The sequence below is a fragment of the Rhinatrema bivittatum genome, chromosome 4 (genome assembly GCF_901001135.1).
Source record: "Rhinatrema bivittatum chromosome 4, aRhiBiv1.1, whole genome shotgun sequence".
NCBI classification, from domain to species: domain Eukaryota; kingdom Metazoa; phylum Chordata; class Amphibia; order Gymnophiona; family Rhinatrematidae; genus Rhinatrema; species Rhinatrema bivittatum.
This window is the reverse complement of record NC_042618.1, coordinates 323,767,491-323,782,099: the sequence shown is the minus strand read 5'-3', so window position 1 is coordinate 323,782,099 and position 14,609 is coordinate 323,767,491. Positions and strand designations below refer to the sequence as shown.

General features: G+C 47.3%; 1 protein-coding gene across 5 annotated transcripts in view; it reads right to left on the bottom strand.

Annotated features, from left to right (window-relative positions):
* The window catches only part of ARHGAP44 (Rho GTPase activating protein 44), a 413,328-nt gene that overhangs the window by 67,416 nt on the left and 331,303 nt on the right, over nucleotides 1-14,609 (bottom strand). For all 5 annotated transcript variants that reach the window (XR_003856511.1, XR_003856512.1, XM_029600314.1 and 2 more), the window contains exon 18: nucleotides 5,621-6,046. Coding sequence is in view for 3 of the 5 variants with exons in the window: in XM_029600314.1 (XP_029456174.1) it covers nucleotides 5,621-6,046 (426 nt within the window). In the remaining 2 variants the exon portion in view is untranslated. The remainder of the gene's footprint in view (nucleotides 1-5,620; nucleotides 6,047-14,609) is intronic.

Genomic DNA, 14,609 nt, shown 5'->3' with positions numbered 1-14,609 from the left:
TTCCTCGAGGGTCTGAGCCCACGTATCAAGGACGAACTAGCAGTATGAGAACTCCCTGAGGCATTGGATTCTCTTATTGACCTCGCCGGTTGCATCGACCGCTGTCTTCATGAGCGGTTGCACGAGACCAGAGGATCCAAAAGGATGGCTTCAGGGGTCCCACGCAGTTGTCCAACGTCATCCACTCAGCCCGCTACTACACAAGGCACTGAGGAAAAAGAACCAATACAAATAGGCCACAATCATCTATCCTCAAAGGAGAAGCAAAGACATCAAAGATCTGGCCTCTGCATGTATTGTGGTCAACCAGGACATGCGGTACCATCCTGTCCACTCTGTCCGGTAAACTCCCAGGCCTAGGTTCTGCCGGAGGACTCCTCCTAGTCCTGGCTTCACCCTCTCTCCATTAACTTTGCCTGTCTCCATTTACTCGGACGCTCAGAAATTTCACACCCTGGCATTGGTGGACTCCGGAGCCAGTGAGAATTTTATCTTAAGGCAACTTGTGGAACACCTTCGGATTCCCACTGTCCGTATGCCAATGCCATTATTGCTCTCCTCCATTCATGGCGAGCCATTACCAGGTGAAGTTGCTTTCTCCACGATGCCCATTCGACTCCACACTGGATCTCTGCACACAGAGACCATTTCCTTTCTAGTACTGGACAAAGCTATACACCATGTGGTCCTCGGATTACCGTGGTTAAAAACTACACACTCCCTAATTTGATTGGAGCACTCTACTATTGTCCCAATGGGGCAACTCCTGCCATAAGAGATGCTTGGAGGTCGTGTCCCTGATGCCTTGCCTGGTTACCAAAACGACCCTTCTGGGCCTCTCATCAGAGTACTCCTCTTTCAGGGATGTGTTTTCCAAAAAGGCTGCGGACACTCTACCTCCTCACCGATTGTTTGATTGTGCTACAAACTTATTGCCTAACACTGAGCCTCCCCGCGGAAGGGTCTACCCATTTTCGCTAATAGAGACAAAGGCCATGCCCGAATATATACAATTTATTTAAAATTTAAAAACTTTTATATACCGGTATTAGTATGCATACATCATACCGGTTTACAATGTAACTTTAAAGGTAGAAATTACAATGAACAGGGAGGGCGAACAAGGAGGAGTATACAAAGAGCAGGAGGTGGAGGAATTAAAGCAATAAATAAAAACTGCAACGGACTATTTACAGGAATATACAAGGCGTAGGCAAGATACTTGCAGAAGTCGGTGTACTTAATCAGGGTAGGCTTGTCGGAAGAGCCATGTTTTAAGTTTTTTTCTGAACTTGGCAAAGGGCTTCATTCAGCCTTCCAAATCTCCTGCTGGAGCAGGGGGGTTTTTTGTAGGGAAGAAGGATGGCTCCCTCCGGCCGTGCATAGATTACTGCGGTTTAAACAAGATTATCCAGAAGGACCGTTACTCTTTGCTGTTAATCTCTGAACTCTTCGACAGGCTCCAGGGGGCCAAGATATTTACCAAATTGGACCTCAGGGGAGCTTAAATTTGGTCAGGATCCGTCACGGCGATGAATGGAAAACCGCATTTAACACCCGCGATGGCCATTTTGAATATCTGGTAATGCTGTTTGGCCTCTGCAATGCTCCAGCGGTGTTTCAGAATATGATGAACGAGATCTTCAGAGACATGCTCTACAGTTGCATTGTGGTCTACCTGGATGACATCCTGGTCTTTTCAAAAGATCTCCAGAGCCACCACCAGGACGCTGCCAACGTCTTGCAACGCCTAAGGGACAACCAGTTGTATGCAAAGCTGGAGAAATGCTCTTTCAACCAAGAGTCTGTCCCGTTTCTAGGCTATGTGGTATCAAGTCAGGGCTTCCAAATGGATCCACAAAAGACCAAGAGCATATGCGACTGGTCTCAACCAACGGGCCTTAAGGTGCTCCAAAGATTTCTGGGGTTTATAAACTACTACAGGTCGTTCATCCATCATTATTCTACACTGACCGCCCCACTCACAGCTATGACTCGTAAGGGAGCTAACCCCTCTTAGTGGCTACCCGAGGCCGTGACTGCTTTCTAGGAGCTCAAGGAGGCATTCCTACAAGAACCATGCTGGCGTCATCCTGATCCCTAATGATCCTTCATCGTCGAGGTAGATGCGTCTAATGTCGGTGTTGGCGCGGTACTTAGCCAGCATTCAGCCAATCACACCTTGCACCCGTGTTCCTTCTTCTCCCGATGCTTCTCCCCGGCTGAGCGTAATTATGGAATCGGGGACAAGGAATTGCTGGCAATTAAACCGGCCTTCAAGGAGTGGCATCCCTGGCTTGAGGGGGCACAACACCAGATCACAGTATATACTGACCACAGCGCCTCAATCACAGACAGGCCCGCTGGTCTCTTTTTTTTACTCTGTTCAATTTCCTACTATGATACCAACCAGCTAATAAGATACCAACCAGCTAATAAGCTCGAACCGACGCTTTCTCTCATTCATTCACCAGAGAGGATATTCCGGATGTTCCACGACACATCATTGACCCAACTAAAGTTCTCCTTTATACCACGCTCACAGTGCCTGCTGGGAAAATGGTGGTTCCCCGACCACTTCGAAGGAAAATCCTCCGCTGGGCACATGACTCCTAGCTGGCAGGCCAACCCGGACAAGCTAGAACTCTTTTCACTCTTCAAAGATTCTATTGGTGGCCAACCATGAAGAAAGATGCTCAAGCATATGTGGAATCATGTCCCACTTGTGCTCGTCAGAATCCACCAGCAGGCCACCTTTGGGGTCTCCTACAACCCCTTTCAGCACCCAGTGAGCCATGGACCCATATAGCCATAGATTTCATTGTGGACTTCCCTCCTTCCAGTGGCAACAACACCATTTGGGTTACCGTGGACCAATTTTCAAAGATGGCTTACTTTGTGGCACTACTTGGCCTTCTCTCAGCCCCGGAGTTAGCAAAGTTATTCATTCGCCACATCTTTTGCCTCCACGAACTCCCGAGACATATACTCTCAGATCGGGGTGTACAATTTACAGCCAGGTTTTGGAGGTCCCTGTGTAAAAAATTTGATATTGCCTTAGACCTCACATCGGCCTATCACCCACAGGCCAATGGTCAGACAGAGAGGATGAACCCAACCCTGAAACAGTTTCTTCAGGCATATGTGAACTCTCGGCAGAATGACTGGTCCGACTTACTACCCTGGGCCGAGTTCACTTTAAACTCACACCAGTCTGCATCTACCTGGTCATCACCCTTTCAAGTAGTATATGGACGCCAGCCTCTGCCTCCTCTTCTAATACCTCTGTCTGTTTCTTCTCCAGCAGTGCAGGCGACTGCACAGGAGTTACATCAGCTCTGAGACCACACCAAACAACTTCTACAGCAAGCCGCTCAGAAGTCAAATAAATTTTACGATGCTCATCATCGGGCAGCTCCTCAGTTTAACCCTGGAGACAAGGTGTGGCTCAGCACTCGCTTTATTTGATTGAAACTACCTTCAGCCTGCTTCGCTCCCCGATACATTGGACCTTTTTCTGTTCTTCACCAGCTGGGACCAGTCACTTACAGTCTCCGCCAGCCCACATCACTCAAGATTCATAACGCCTTCCACATCTCACTGTTAAAACTTCTCATCTGAACATGCTCCTGGCATAGAAGGTATGATCCCATGCCTCCCTCCTTGTTGATGTAATACTTATTTATTTAAAAATATTTCTTTCCCACCTATCTAAAATTTTAGGCAGGTTACAATAAAACGTACACAATCGCATAAAATCAAATATATTACATAAACAATAAAATCAAAATAAAATAACAATACTGTGGGTTCATATCTTACAAACAGTAACCTGGTTATCCGTTTGAATTAGGACTACTTTCCAACTAATCTTTGAAAGCCTTTAGCACATACCATATTGCCCTTAGCTCCAGGAAGTTCATTTGATAAAGCATTTCCTGAGCAGACCAAAGACCCTGGATGCGCAGAGCCCCTCTACATGAATTTCGCATCCCAGGTTGGATGCATTCATAGTGAAGACAATTTGGACCAGAGACATTTGGTCTGATTGGAATTGTCCCGCCACCAGCACAGGGAGTCATAAGAGTGGTTGTGTGACATGGATATTGTCCTGTAGATCCTGAATGGCCTACAGCCACTGAGATCTGAGGGTCCACTGGGCTTTCCTCATGTGGAGATATGCCAAGGGACTGACAATCACAGAGGATACCATAAATCCCAATATCCTCAACATGTTCCTACGCTCATGTCTGCAGACTTATTTTAATGTTTTCCACTGTGGTTATAAGGAGATAGCCCTCTTTTGTGGAAGGAAAGCTCTTACCTGATTCATGTATAGTAGAGCTCTGATAAACTCCAATTGGGATGTTGGGTTCAAAGTGGGACTTGGGGTATTTAACAAAGAACTCTAGTAACTCCAACACCCAGATAGTCTTGTGCATCCAATCTATGGCACCTGCGTGGGATCTGCTCTTACCAGCCAATCATCCAGATAAGCATACAAATGAATCTCAAGCTTACGTAGATGCACCACCACCACAATAAGGCCGTTAGTAAAGTCACGTGGGACAGACACTAGGCTAAAGGGCATCATAGGGTAATGGAGATGACAATTTTCCACAACATTTCTGAGATATTTCCCATGATAGAGGAACATCTCTATGTGGGTGTAAGCATCCTTGTGATTGAGAAAGCATGACTAGTTCCCTTTTTGAAGAAAAGGGATTAGAGTGGCCAGGGAAATGAACTTTTCTCTTTTGTGAAATTTGTTCAAGGCCCTTAGGTCTAGGATGGGATAGAATCCTCCTGTATTCTTTGGAATTGGGTAATACTTGGGAGTAGAATCCCTGTCCTTTATTCCCTGGTGGAACAAGTTCAACTGCCTTGGTCTCTAAGAAGGAGGAATGCTCCTTTTGAAGCAGTTCCAGTCCAACTGTTGTCCAGGGGCTGATATGATGGGAGATCCAATAGATTTAATTTGTCCCTTCTTCTTTCGATGCTGTGGACCCACACATCCAACGGAACACTAGGCCAATGGTTTATGTAAAACCTCAGCCTGCCTCCAATGTTGGCATGCTGGGCATGCTCAGTGAGGGACAGTCAAAGTTCTAGAAACTTTACATAAACATTCCGGACCAGGCTCCATCAGATGATGTGAGGACTTCCATCTTACTTGTCCTCAGAGAAAAATTATTCCTTTGGCCGTGAAGGTTATAATCTTGGAGAATTCTGGACCCCTGGTGGGTAATAGGTGGCTCTTACTGTCCTCAAAAGTAGTTTAAATGGGCCCAATGCAACCTGTTCCTGTGGACATGGATCATGGAGGGCTTTTATGTGCCACAGGCAATATGCATTTGAAAAAGGTTTGATCCAGGGCTGTGTGCATATCTGGAGATATCCCAGTCCAGGAGTGCAGAACGTTTACACAGTATGTTCTCTATGCAATGAAGTGATTCTGTTGTGAACTACCGATAAAAAGCACCTTCACTGCTTGCCTTGCATTGTTTTGGCTGTTGTCGTCTCAAGATGCGTTATCAATGGCTGAAATAACAGAATGTTCTGAACACGTCAATGTAAACGCCAAAGCTTCGTTTTGACGGTCAAATAAACAGTTATTTACCTAGTCAGCCCGGTTCCTTTGTCTCTGGTACAGGCACAGCTGACCCACGGGGGAGAGGCTGACATAGAAGGGATATAAGGAGTGCCAGATGGGTCAGGTTTGGTTAAGACAAGGGGGGTTTTGATGTACAGGGGTGACACATTAGTTTCGGGAGCATGCGATTCGGTGAGGGAGCTTTGCTTGGGGAGGTGCAAGAAGCACGGTTTAGGGTTGGAGTTAATGTCAAGCTGGTGCAGGGAGGGAGGCAAGGTTTGGCTGTACCCCGTCCACCTGTACGGGGAGGGGGCCTCTGGCCTAGCTGAGGGCTGCGCCTTGGATTGGTGATGGTGGGAATGCTGATAGCAGGGGTAAGGGGGAGGCTTGTCATCCTCCAGGGACGGATGGTTGTAACAGGATTCCGACCATTGGGAGGGTACATCATCTGCGCTGTACATGTTGGGAAAAAAAAACAAAAACAAAAAAAACAAAGAAAAACAGAGCAAAAATGTTTGTACAGGGAGGAGCCAAACGAGAAAGAGAGAGAAAGCTAGTACAGAAACCCTCAAGAAAGAATGAAAAAACCACACATGAAAACAATTTAACCCAGAATCTTCAAGACAATGCATGACAGCAGCCTAGAGAAACACAAGACACAAATGGCTGAAAAAACGTAAGGGGAAAAGAAAGAAAGCTACTATTAACATAACAAAACACGACAGTGTCACCATGAAAGGCCAGCCAGCATCACAAGCTTGCAACAAATGTAATTTGAATGGTTAGAAATTAAAAAAGGAAAACCAAATCAAACTCCCCAGGCTTTTTCATTATTGGTTTGGTTATAATATGCATTCAGCCCACCAGAAAAGAGGATTCTTTGTGATGCATGACGCATGGCATGGTTTCTGATGAAATAGCATGTCTCACCTCCTACAGCCCCTCTTGGGCCCTGATGAGTCACTTGACTGGAACAAGACCCTTGCGGCTACCTTGCTGTGAACTTCCGGGTCATGAGTGGCTCAAATTCCTACAGGGGTTCTCAACCTAGTGAATCAGGTTTTCAGGATCTCCACAATGAATACGCATGACAGAGATTTGCATGCAACGTAGGCAGCGCAACCATTCATGCATATTCATTGTGGAGATCCTGAAAACCTGACTGGCTAAGATGTGTGTTCTGAGGACTGGGTTGAGAACCCCTGCGCTAAGAGAACCACCTCCTCAAAGCTTTGGTTACTGCAAGTCAATCTTCTTTATGGACATCCAGCTGTGTGCTGCTCCTTCCTGATCTCATCAGATAATCCCTGGGAGACTACCTGAGTCAACAGTAAGGAGAATCCAAGCCTACCATTCTTGCTTTATTTTCAGTACACTATGCAGTACCTGGACAATATAAAAAATAGTTTTAACTAGTAGATTATTGCAATTACCATAAAAACATGTGCATCTTTCTTATAAATTTCCTGCAGCTAAGTGAGAAGGGGACAATTCCTGTTTTGTCAAATTTCCTCCCATATTTGACCTTTTTTTGCTTTAAAAGACAATTCAAGAAAAATTAGACTGCTGTGGAGGAAATTACATTGATCTTTCAGATTCAGGTTATCTGATTTTGTGATATGTGAGAATGTCATTGTCATCGACATACCAAGGTCAAAGAAGGGGAAAATGTTCTCACCAAATTCAAATTTCAAGCAGAGCCAGTTACGCCATGGGAAGAAATATTTAGCATTATAAACTCACAAAGCAGATTCTACAGGCTTCTAACTTCATGGCTCATACTTTCATTAACAGTGCCTCATACTATGCAACAAAGTCCCAGATATTGGGTTGGTATTCTCCAGTGAGTTGTGGAAAGTTTGAGGTGGCTTATGTGATGGTTAAGTGTTTCTAAGGATGAGCTAAGAGCGAAAACACAGCAGCCAGGATGTACCTTTGAAATCTCTCAGCCTTGAGAAGAATTGGAGAACTGAAACTCTGGGTTCCATCGAGGTTTTAAAAAACTTTTCTAAGTAGGTCATACATGAAATAAAGTGTGGGGACTGCTAACTTATTTCATCCCATTGTTGGTAGCAACAACAGGGAAAAGGTGGAGAAAGCTGGAGTCTTAGTTTCTTGTAATATAGGGAGTTTTGGGTTGTCTTGTAAATCGTAAGACTGCATCTTTCTAAGCCTAAGGCTGACTTCTGTAAAAAAGATGGTTTGTTGACATGAGAAACCTCAGAAACGTATATCTTTCTGGCAAATGCATCACAGGGTGGCTGTGTGCGTCTTAGAAAGCACATGGATGACATGCAATAGCATCAGAAGCTGGATTTCAAAATGCACTAGAGAAAGTGTTTTTTGCGTTTTCTTTTTACAATCGTGAAGAAATAAAGTGAAGCAGAATAAATGAATTTTTAATCATGCTAGTCTGCTGTTGAGCTTTTAACCAGGGCAGTTTAGCTGAGGTAGGTCAGTTTGGAAGGATTACTTATTTTGTAAAGCTGCCACCATTGGCTGTGAATCCATGACCACAAAATAAATGTTCTCTAGCTGGAGATGACACAGCACATCAGACGCTGTAGGGAGGAGCCGAGTAATGTGCGTGTTAAAGAGAAAAGGAGAATGGAAAGCAAAATTGTGCACAGATGACATCCTGGGTGTTCCAGTTTTTAGTTCTGTCCAAGAAAACAGTGATGCCAGAGTCTCCAAAAGAAGAACTAATTAGAAGCCAGACTTTGGATTCAGACAAAAGGCACAAAATGTGAGATAGTTGGCTTGCATGTTTTCAAATACACCCATGGATCCTGTAACTTCAGGAAGGAAAAGAAAATCCACAGACCAAAAAAAAAAATCTTCTGCTGTGGAGGTTTTGTCCGAAAGCATTCGATGTACAAGTGAGACAGAATTTGTATGATGCTTCTTGTACGAATCATTGCTGATGCTGGGTTTTTTTTGGTGTGGAACATTTTTCCCTTTCTGAAGTTGAAAAGAATTTTAAACTTTCAACAAGCAGAACTACAGCAAAACCTTGCCGACAGACTGACTTGTGGATTTTCTGTAATTTTATTTTTCATCTTAAATTTGCCCCATATCTAAATCCAGCCCCAGGATTTGGGGGATGTAGAATTCTAATTTTTTTCCAGAATTAAAATATAGTTTTAAAAGGGTGTGAAGCAACAAATATAACTGCACTCAAATCATCATTTTTCTTTTTGGGTGACATCTTGTCTTTTCCTAAAGCAGTCGAGATGGAGCCATGCTGTAGCCTAGTGATGTCATGGTATTATGTGATTTATATGATAATGACATTTTTGTTCCATGTTCAGCAAAAATACATAGAGCTCATTGTACCATACAACATTTCTATAAAGCATTCAGCAAATGATGATTAGTCTTTATGGTTACTAATTTGATTTTTAACATAACTTGAATAGCAATGCTCAGAAAGCACAGTTGCTTACCTGTAATAGGAGTTTTTCTAGGACAGCAGGATGTTAGTCCTCACACATGGGTGACATCATCAGATGGAGCCTGGCACAGAAAACTTCTGTCAAAGTTTATAGAAACTTTGGGCAGCAGACTGAGCATGCCCAGAATGCCACTACCCCTGTGTCCATGCGGGGTCTCTCTTCAGTTGCGTACGTAGATACGATAAAAGAACAAACCAACCGCAGGCGGTGAGCTGGTTTCGTGAGGACTAACATCCTGCTGTTCTAGGAGAACACCTGTTACAGGTAAGCAACTGCGCTTTATCCTAGGACAAGCAGGATGGTAATCCTCAAACATGGGTGAATCCCTAGCTACAGGCTAGACCCGAACCGGTGGGACCAACAGACTCCAAACCAGGTACCAACGGGCATAACAACAGAGGTGCTTGTGGTAACCAAGGGGACAGCCTGAATAAAAAACCTGGGGCACATGGTGGAAGAGCTGGGTTCACAGCTGAAAGAGGTTTCTCAGGACAGATTGCCCAAACCTGCTATCCCTCTGGCTATCCCTGACCAAACAACAGTGCGCAGCAAAAGTGTGAAGAGAACTCGTCGCAGCCCTGCAGATCTCTCCCAACGGAATTGCACGCAGGTATGCCACAGATACCATCACGGCCCTTACAGAGTGCACCATGGCATGGCATAGCAGAAAGAGATACAGTCCGCTAGCCAGGTGGAAAGAGTCTGCTTAACCCAGCTGGTTGGAGTCAAACAAGATAACAGCTGGGTGTTCAGCCTGTGGCCCATCATACGGTCCAGGTAAAAGGCCAAAGCCCTCTTACAATCCAGCATGTGCAGTGGCCTCTCTCCCAGGCCAGTATGAGGTCAGGGAAAGAAGAAAGGTAGCACAACAGACTAGTTAAGAAGGAAGCCTGCAACCATCTTTGGCAGGAACGAGGTGTGCCTGCGCAGAACCACCTGTCGTGGTAGAACCTCGTGTAGGGTGGATAAGTCACTAAGGCATGCAACTCACTGACCCTGCATGCCAACGTGACCGTTGTCAAGAAGATGATCTTCCATGTCAAATGTTTGAGAGTGCATGAGTGCAGTGGCTCAAACGGCGGCTTCATCAGCTGGGCCAGTATCACGTTCAGGTCCCATGAAACTGCAGGGGGCTGCAGTGGAGGCTGCAGCTTCAGCAGCCCCTGCATGAACCGCCCTATGATAGGCTGCACCGAGATGGGCGAACCATCCACCTCCTGATGGTACGCACCCACGGCACTGAGGTGCAACCTCACGGAGTTGGTCTTAAGTCCCACCTCCGAGAGGTGCAGAAGATAGTCCAGAAGTTGTCAGACGGGGCAAGAGAAGGGATCAAGACCCTTCTGCTCACACCATATGGTGAACCTCTTCCACTTCAAGATATAAGACTTCCTGGTGGATGGCTTCCCAAAAGCCACCAGGACCCAGGCCACATCCTCCGAAAGGTCCAGGGGTTGCAGGATCAACCTTTCAACATCCAAGCCATGAGAGACAGAACACGGAGGTTGGGATATCACAGCCTGCCCTGATCCTGGGAGAGAAGGTCTGGAGCTGTCCTGGGAAAGATTGTGTCCCGCCTGGACAGTTTCTGCAGAAGCGGGAACCATACCTGCCGTAGCCACTGCGGGGCAACAAGGATCATGGACCCCCGGTCCTGGCGAAGTTTCAGGAACATCTTCAACACTAATGGAAAAGGCGGATAGGCATACAGGAAGCCCATCCCGCAATGGACAGAAAAGGCATCCGTGGGAGGCACGGCGTCCGACCTAGACAGAGAGCAGTACTGGGGCATCTTTGTTTTGCTGGGGAAGGCAAACAGATCCACGTCCGGAGTGCCCCAGAGACGGAAGAGCTGATCCACTACCTCCTGTTTCAGGGACCACTCATGGGGTTGGAAGGTGCGACTCAGCAGGTCCGCTAGGTACACGGCCCAGAGAAACATCCTGTGCCAGCGCCCTGCTCCAGATTTGCACTGCTTACTGACAAAGGAGGAAGTACCTCCCGACTTGCTGATATACCACATGGCCACTTGGTTGTCCATTTGAACAAGGATGACCTTGTTGGTCAAGCGATCCTGGACGGCTCATAGGGCGAACTGGATCACCCTCAGTTCTAAGAGGTTTATGTGAAACTGCAACTCCTGCGCGGTCCAAAAACCCTGGGTACGGAGGCCATCGATGTAGGCTCCCCACCCCAAGTGGGATGTGTCCGTGGTCAGCACGAACTGAGGCAAGGGTGCTTGAAAGGGAATACCCCGCTCTATATTGAGTGGAGATGTCCACCAAGTTATGGGAGTCCTGAGTGAGGGGGACACCCGGATGCGGACCTGTAGACCCTGGGTGGCCCATCGCCACTGGGAAAACAGGGTCCACTGGTCGGCGCATATGGAGACGAGCAAAAGGAATGACATGTACGGCTGCGGCCATATGTCCTAGAAGCTGCAGCATACACCGCTCCAAAACTAGCCGGCTCAGTTGAATCTCCCTCACCAGGGAAATCAGGGCACATGCTCTGTTGCGTGGCTTGTGTTGCATCCAGGATGGCCCCAATGAAAGCCAGCCACTATGAAGGGCGGAAATTTGACTTTGGGTAGTTGATTAAAAACCCTATGTGCCCCAGGGCCTGAATGGTACTGCACAGTGCCCGCAGTGCCCTGGCCTGTGTGTCGCTTTGAACCAGCCAGTTATCCAGGTATAGAAACACCTGGACTCTTAGCTGGCACAGGTAAGCCCCCCATCATGGCAAGACATTTTGTGAAGATCCGTGGTGCAGAGGAGAGGCCAAATGGGAGCACAAGGTACTGAAAATGCTGGAGCCCCACCACAAAGCGAAGGTACCTCCTATAACTTGGGAGGATCGCGATGTGGGCGTACTAATCCTTTAGGTCGAGAGAGAAAAGCCAGTCCCCTTGATTCAACAGGAGGATTATGGTGCCCAAGGATACCATCCTGAACTTTTTCTTTTTTAGGAATCTGTTCAAGCCTGCAAATCCAGAATGGGATGAAGGCCTCCTGTTTATTTGGAATCAGAAAGTAACGGGAGTAAAACCCTCGACCCTGCTGCACCTAAGGAACAGGTTCCACTGTCCTTGGCTTGCAGAAGGGCTAAGATTTCCTCTTGAAGCTGTTCTGGATGCACAGATGAACTCAGCAAAGGTCAAATCCTCCGGTGGAGAACGCTTGCATTCTTCTGAAGGGGAAGGACCCAAAGAAGGTCATTGGAGTCCACCGACGAAGCGTTGGAGGTATCCTGAACCCAGGGATCATAAGGGCCCTCAGGTTCTTCAAGACCACCCAGAGAGGAGGGTCACTGAGCCCTGGGCATATCCTTAGGCACAGGGGCTGGGAGGTCCGGGGAGACCATGGGCTCCAGAGGGCTGGGCCCTGGAAGCACTTGGAGTGGTGCTGAGGGACCTCGAGGTGAAGATGGCACCGAAGGGTCCTCATCTCCCTAGGAATCCCCCACGAGGACAACCTGGACACCCTGCATTTGGTGCCTGACGGGTCACTGAGGTATCACACAGCACCTGTTTCAACTGCGTTGGGAGGACACTGTGGAGGACGTTTAGGCGATCCAGCAACGGTTCCAGCCCAGTCACTGCAGTCAGCATTGGCGTAGGCGCTAGCATCAGTATGGGAGCTGGTCTTGAAGATGTTGGCAAAGGCACCAGATTCGGGGAAGGCACTGGTATCAGTGGTGGGGGCGATGGCTCCCATTCGCACAAAGCGCGATCCACCGCCAGGCGCACCTGATGCTCCAACTCTGCCTCGAGCGCCTCCAATGAGAGGGGAGAGTTGGACCCAACTCCTCCTCGGTGCCCTGAGGAGGGTCGATGTCCAGCACCGGAATCGACATGAACGGCCCTGGACCACTGACATCAAGGGAAGATGGGGCCTCCTCGTGTTGAGGCCACTTAGGTGGCAGGGCGACAAGCACCATGGTCCTTACATGCCTGGTCCCGTGTGCAGACAGGGACCAGTACCGATGTTTGTGGGATCTCCCACGGTGCTCTGCCCGGTCTTTCCCCTGCACTGAGGATGATGAACACAATCCTGAGGTCTGGGACTTTGAGGAAACCGAGATCGGCCGATCCCCACAGCCCTCCTGCCCTGAGAGCTTCAGGGGAGGGGTGGTGACCGAGGGATTGAGGGCATTCGGTTCCCCTCAGTCATTGAGGCATTGAGGGCACCGAAGCCAGAGTAGAGGGCTCAGAGCCAAACATCTTCTCCATTTTGTCCAGCCTGGCCTGACCGCCCTTCGGGGTCATCTGGGCACACAAGTCACAGCCGCGGACATCATGCAATGCCTCCAATCAGAGGATACACACTTCACGTGGATCTGTTAGGGACATAGTCCAGTGGCACTGGGGCATTGGCGAAAGCCCGAGGCAGCCATGAGGGGCACAGAGACTGCAAGGGCATGATGACTGGCGGATACAGGAGAAAAGAAAAATACTCACCAAACGAGAGGAACCTGAGGGTACCGATGGGAGACCCAGAGCAGGAAAAAATATGTGAAAAAATCACGAAGAAAAAACTCACATTTTCCAACCAAAGAGCATGAGCTCCACCTCCGCGAGACAGCTCCGCGGAAAAGAAAGGACTGAAGAGAGACCCTGCGTGGATGCAGGGATAGTGGCATGCTGTGCGTGCTTAGTGTGCCAGCCAAAGTTTCTAGAAACTTTGACATATGTTTTCCATGTCGTGCTTCATCTGATGATGTCATCCATGTGTGAGGACTACCATCCTGCTTGTCCTAGGAGAATACAGTCACCTATCACCCGGCATAGAATGGGATCAAATTGAAGTGAATGATGACATCACTTATGGCATGGCAGTCAACATGTGTGTGTATGAAGTAATTTGCAATGCTTGCATGATGTTCCAAATAGTCCATGGTTATATATTAGCCAGACTTTATGTTTTAATTATTTTTATGTTTTTAATGTGATTGTGTATTTTTTTGCTGTCCACTTACCTTGAGGTTGTTTTTTTTTTTAAAGTTGGGTATAATAATTGGATTTGATTTGATTGGGTGGGGAGTAAGCTTTAGTAACATCTGTATTATCTGAAATACTGTACTGAACATGGAGAGCTCATCTCTCTCATAATCTGCAGCATTACCCTCACACTTTGAGGATGGATAGCACATGTCTGCCGTCCTCATGTAATAAGGGTTACCAATTGGCCAATTTTGATTAAGGGAGGCTGGCAGGATGATTTTAAACCAGCAATATAAGTGCCGGAAGTCTGCTGGCATCCACAGCAGAAAACACTCCTTTTTTGCCATCTTCCCTATCCTTCCTGAGGTCCTCTCTTCCTCTCCTCTATATTGCTCTCCCCTCTCCCATGGACTCTTTCTTATAAAGGAGGGGTTGGGTCCTAAGTCTGGCTATGGTGGCACAACAACAAGTTATGAGAGCGCAGGGGCTGAGGACTGAGCCAGTGTGTGCTCTCTGTTAGCAGTTACTGCCTTGAAGAAATCAGACTGTCTTGAGCTGCACGTTTTAGCTAACAAAGTTTGCTGCAGAGCTTAATATAAAACAAGACAGAACATAATAC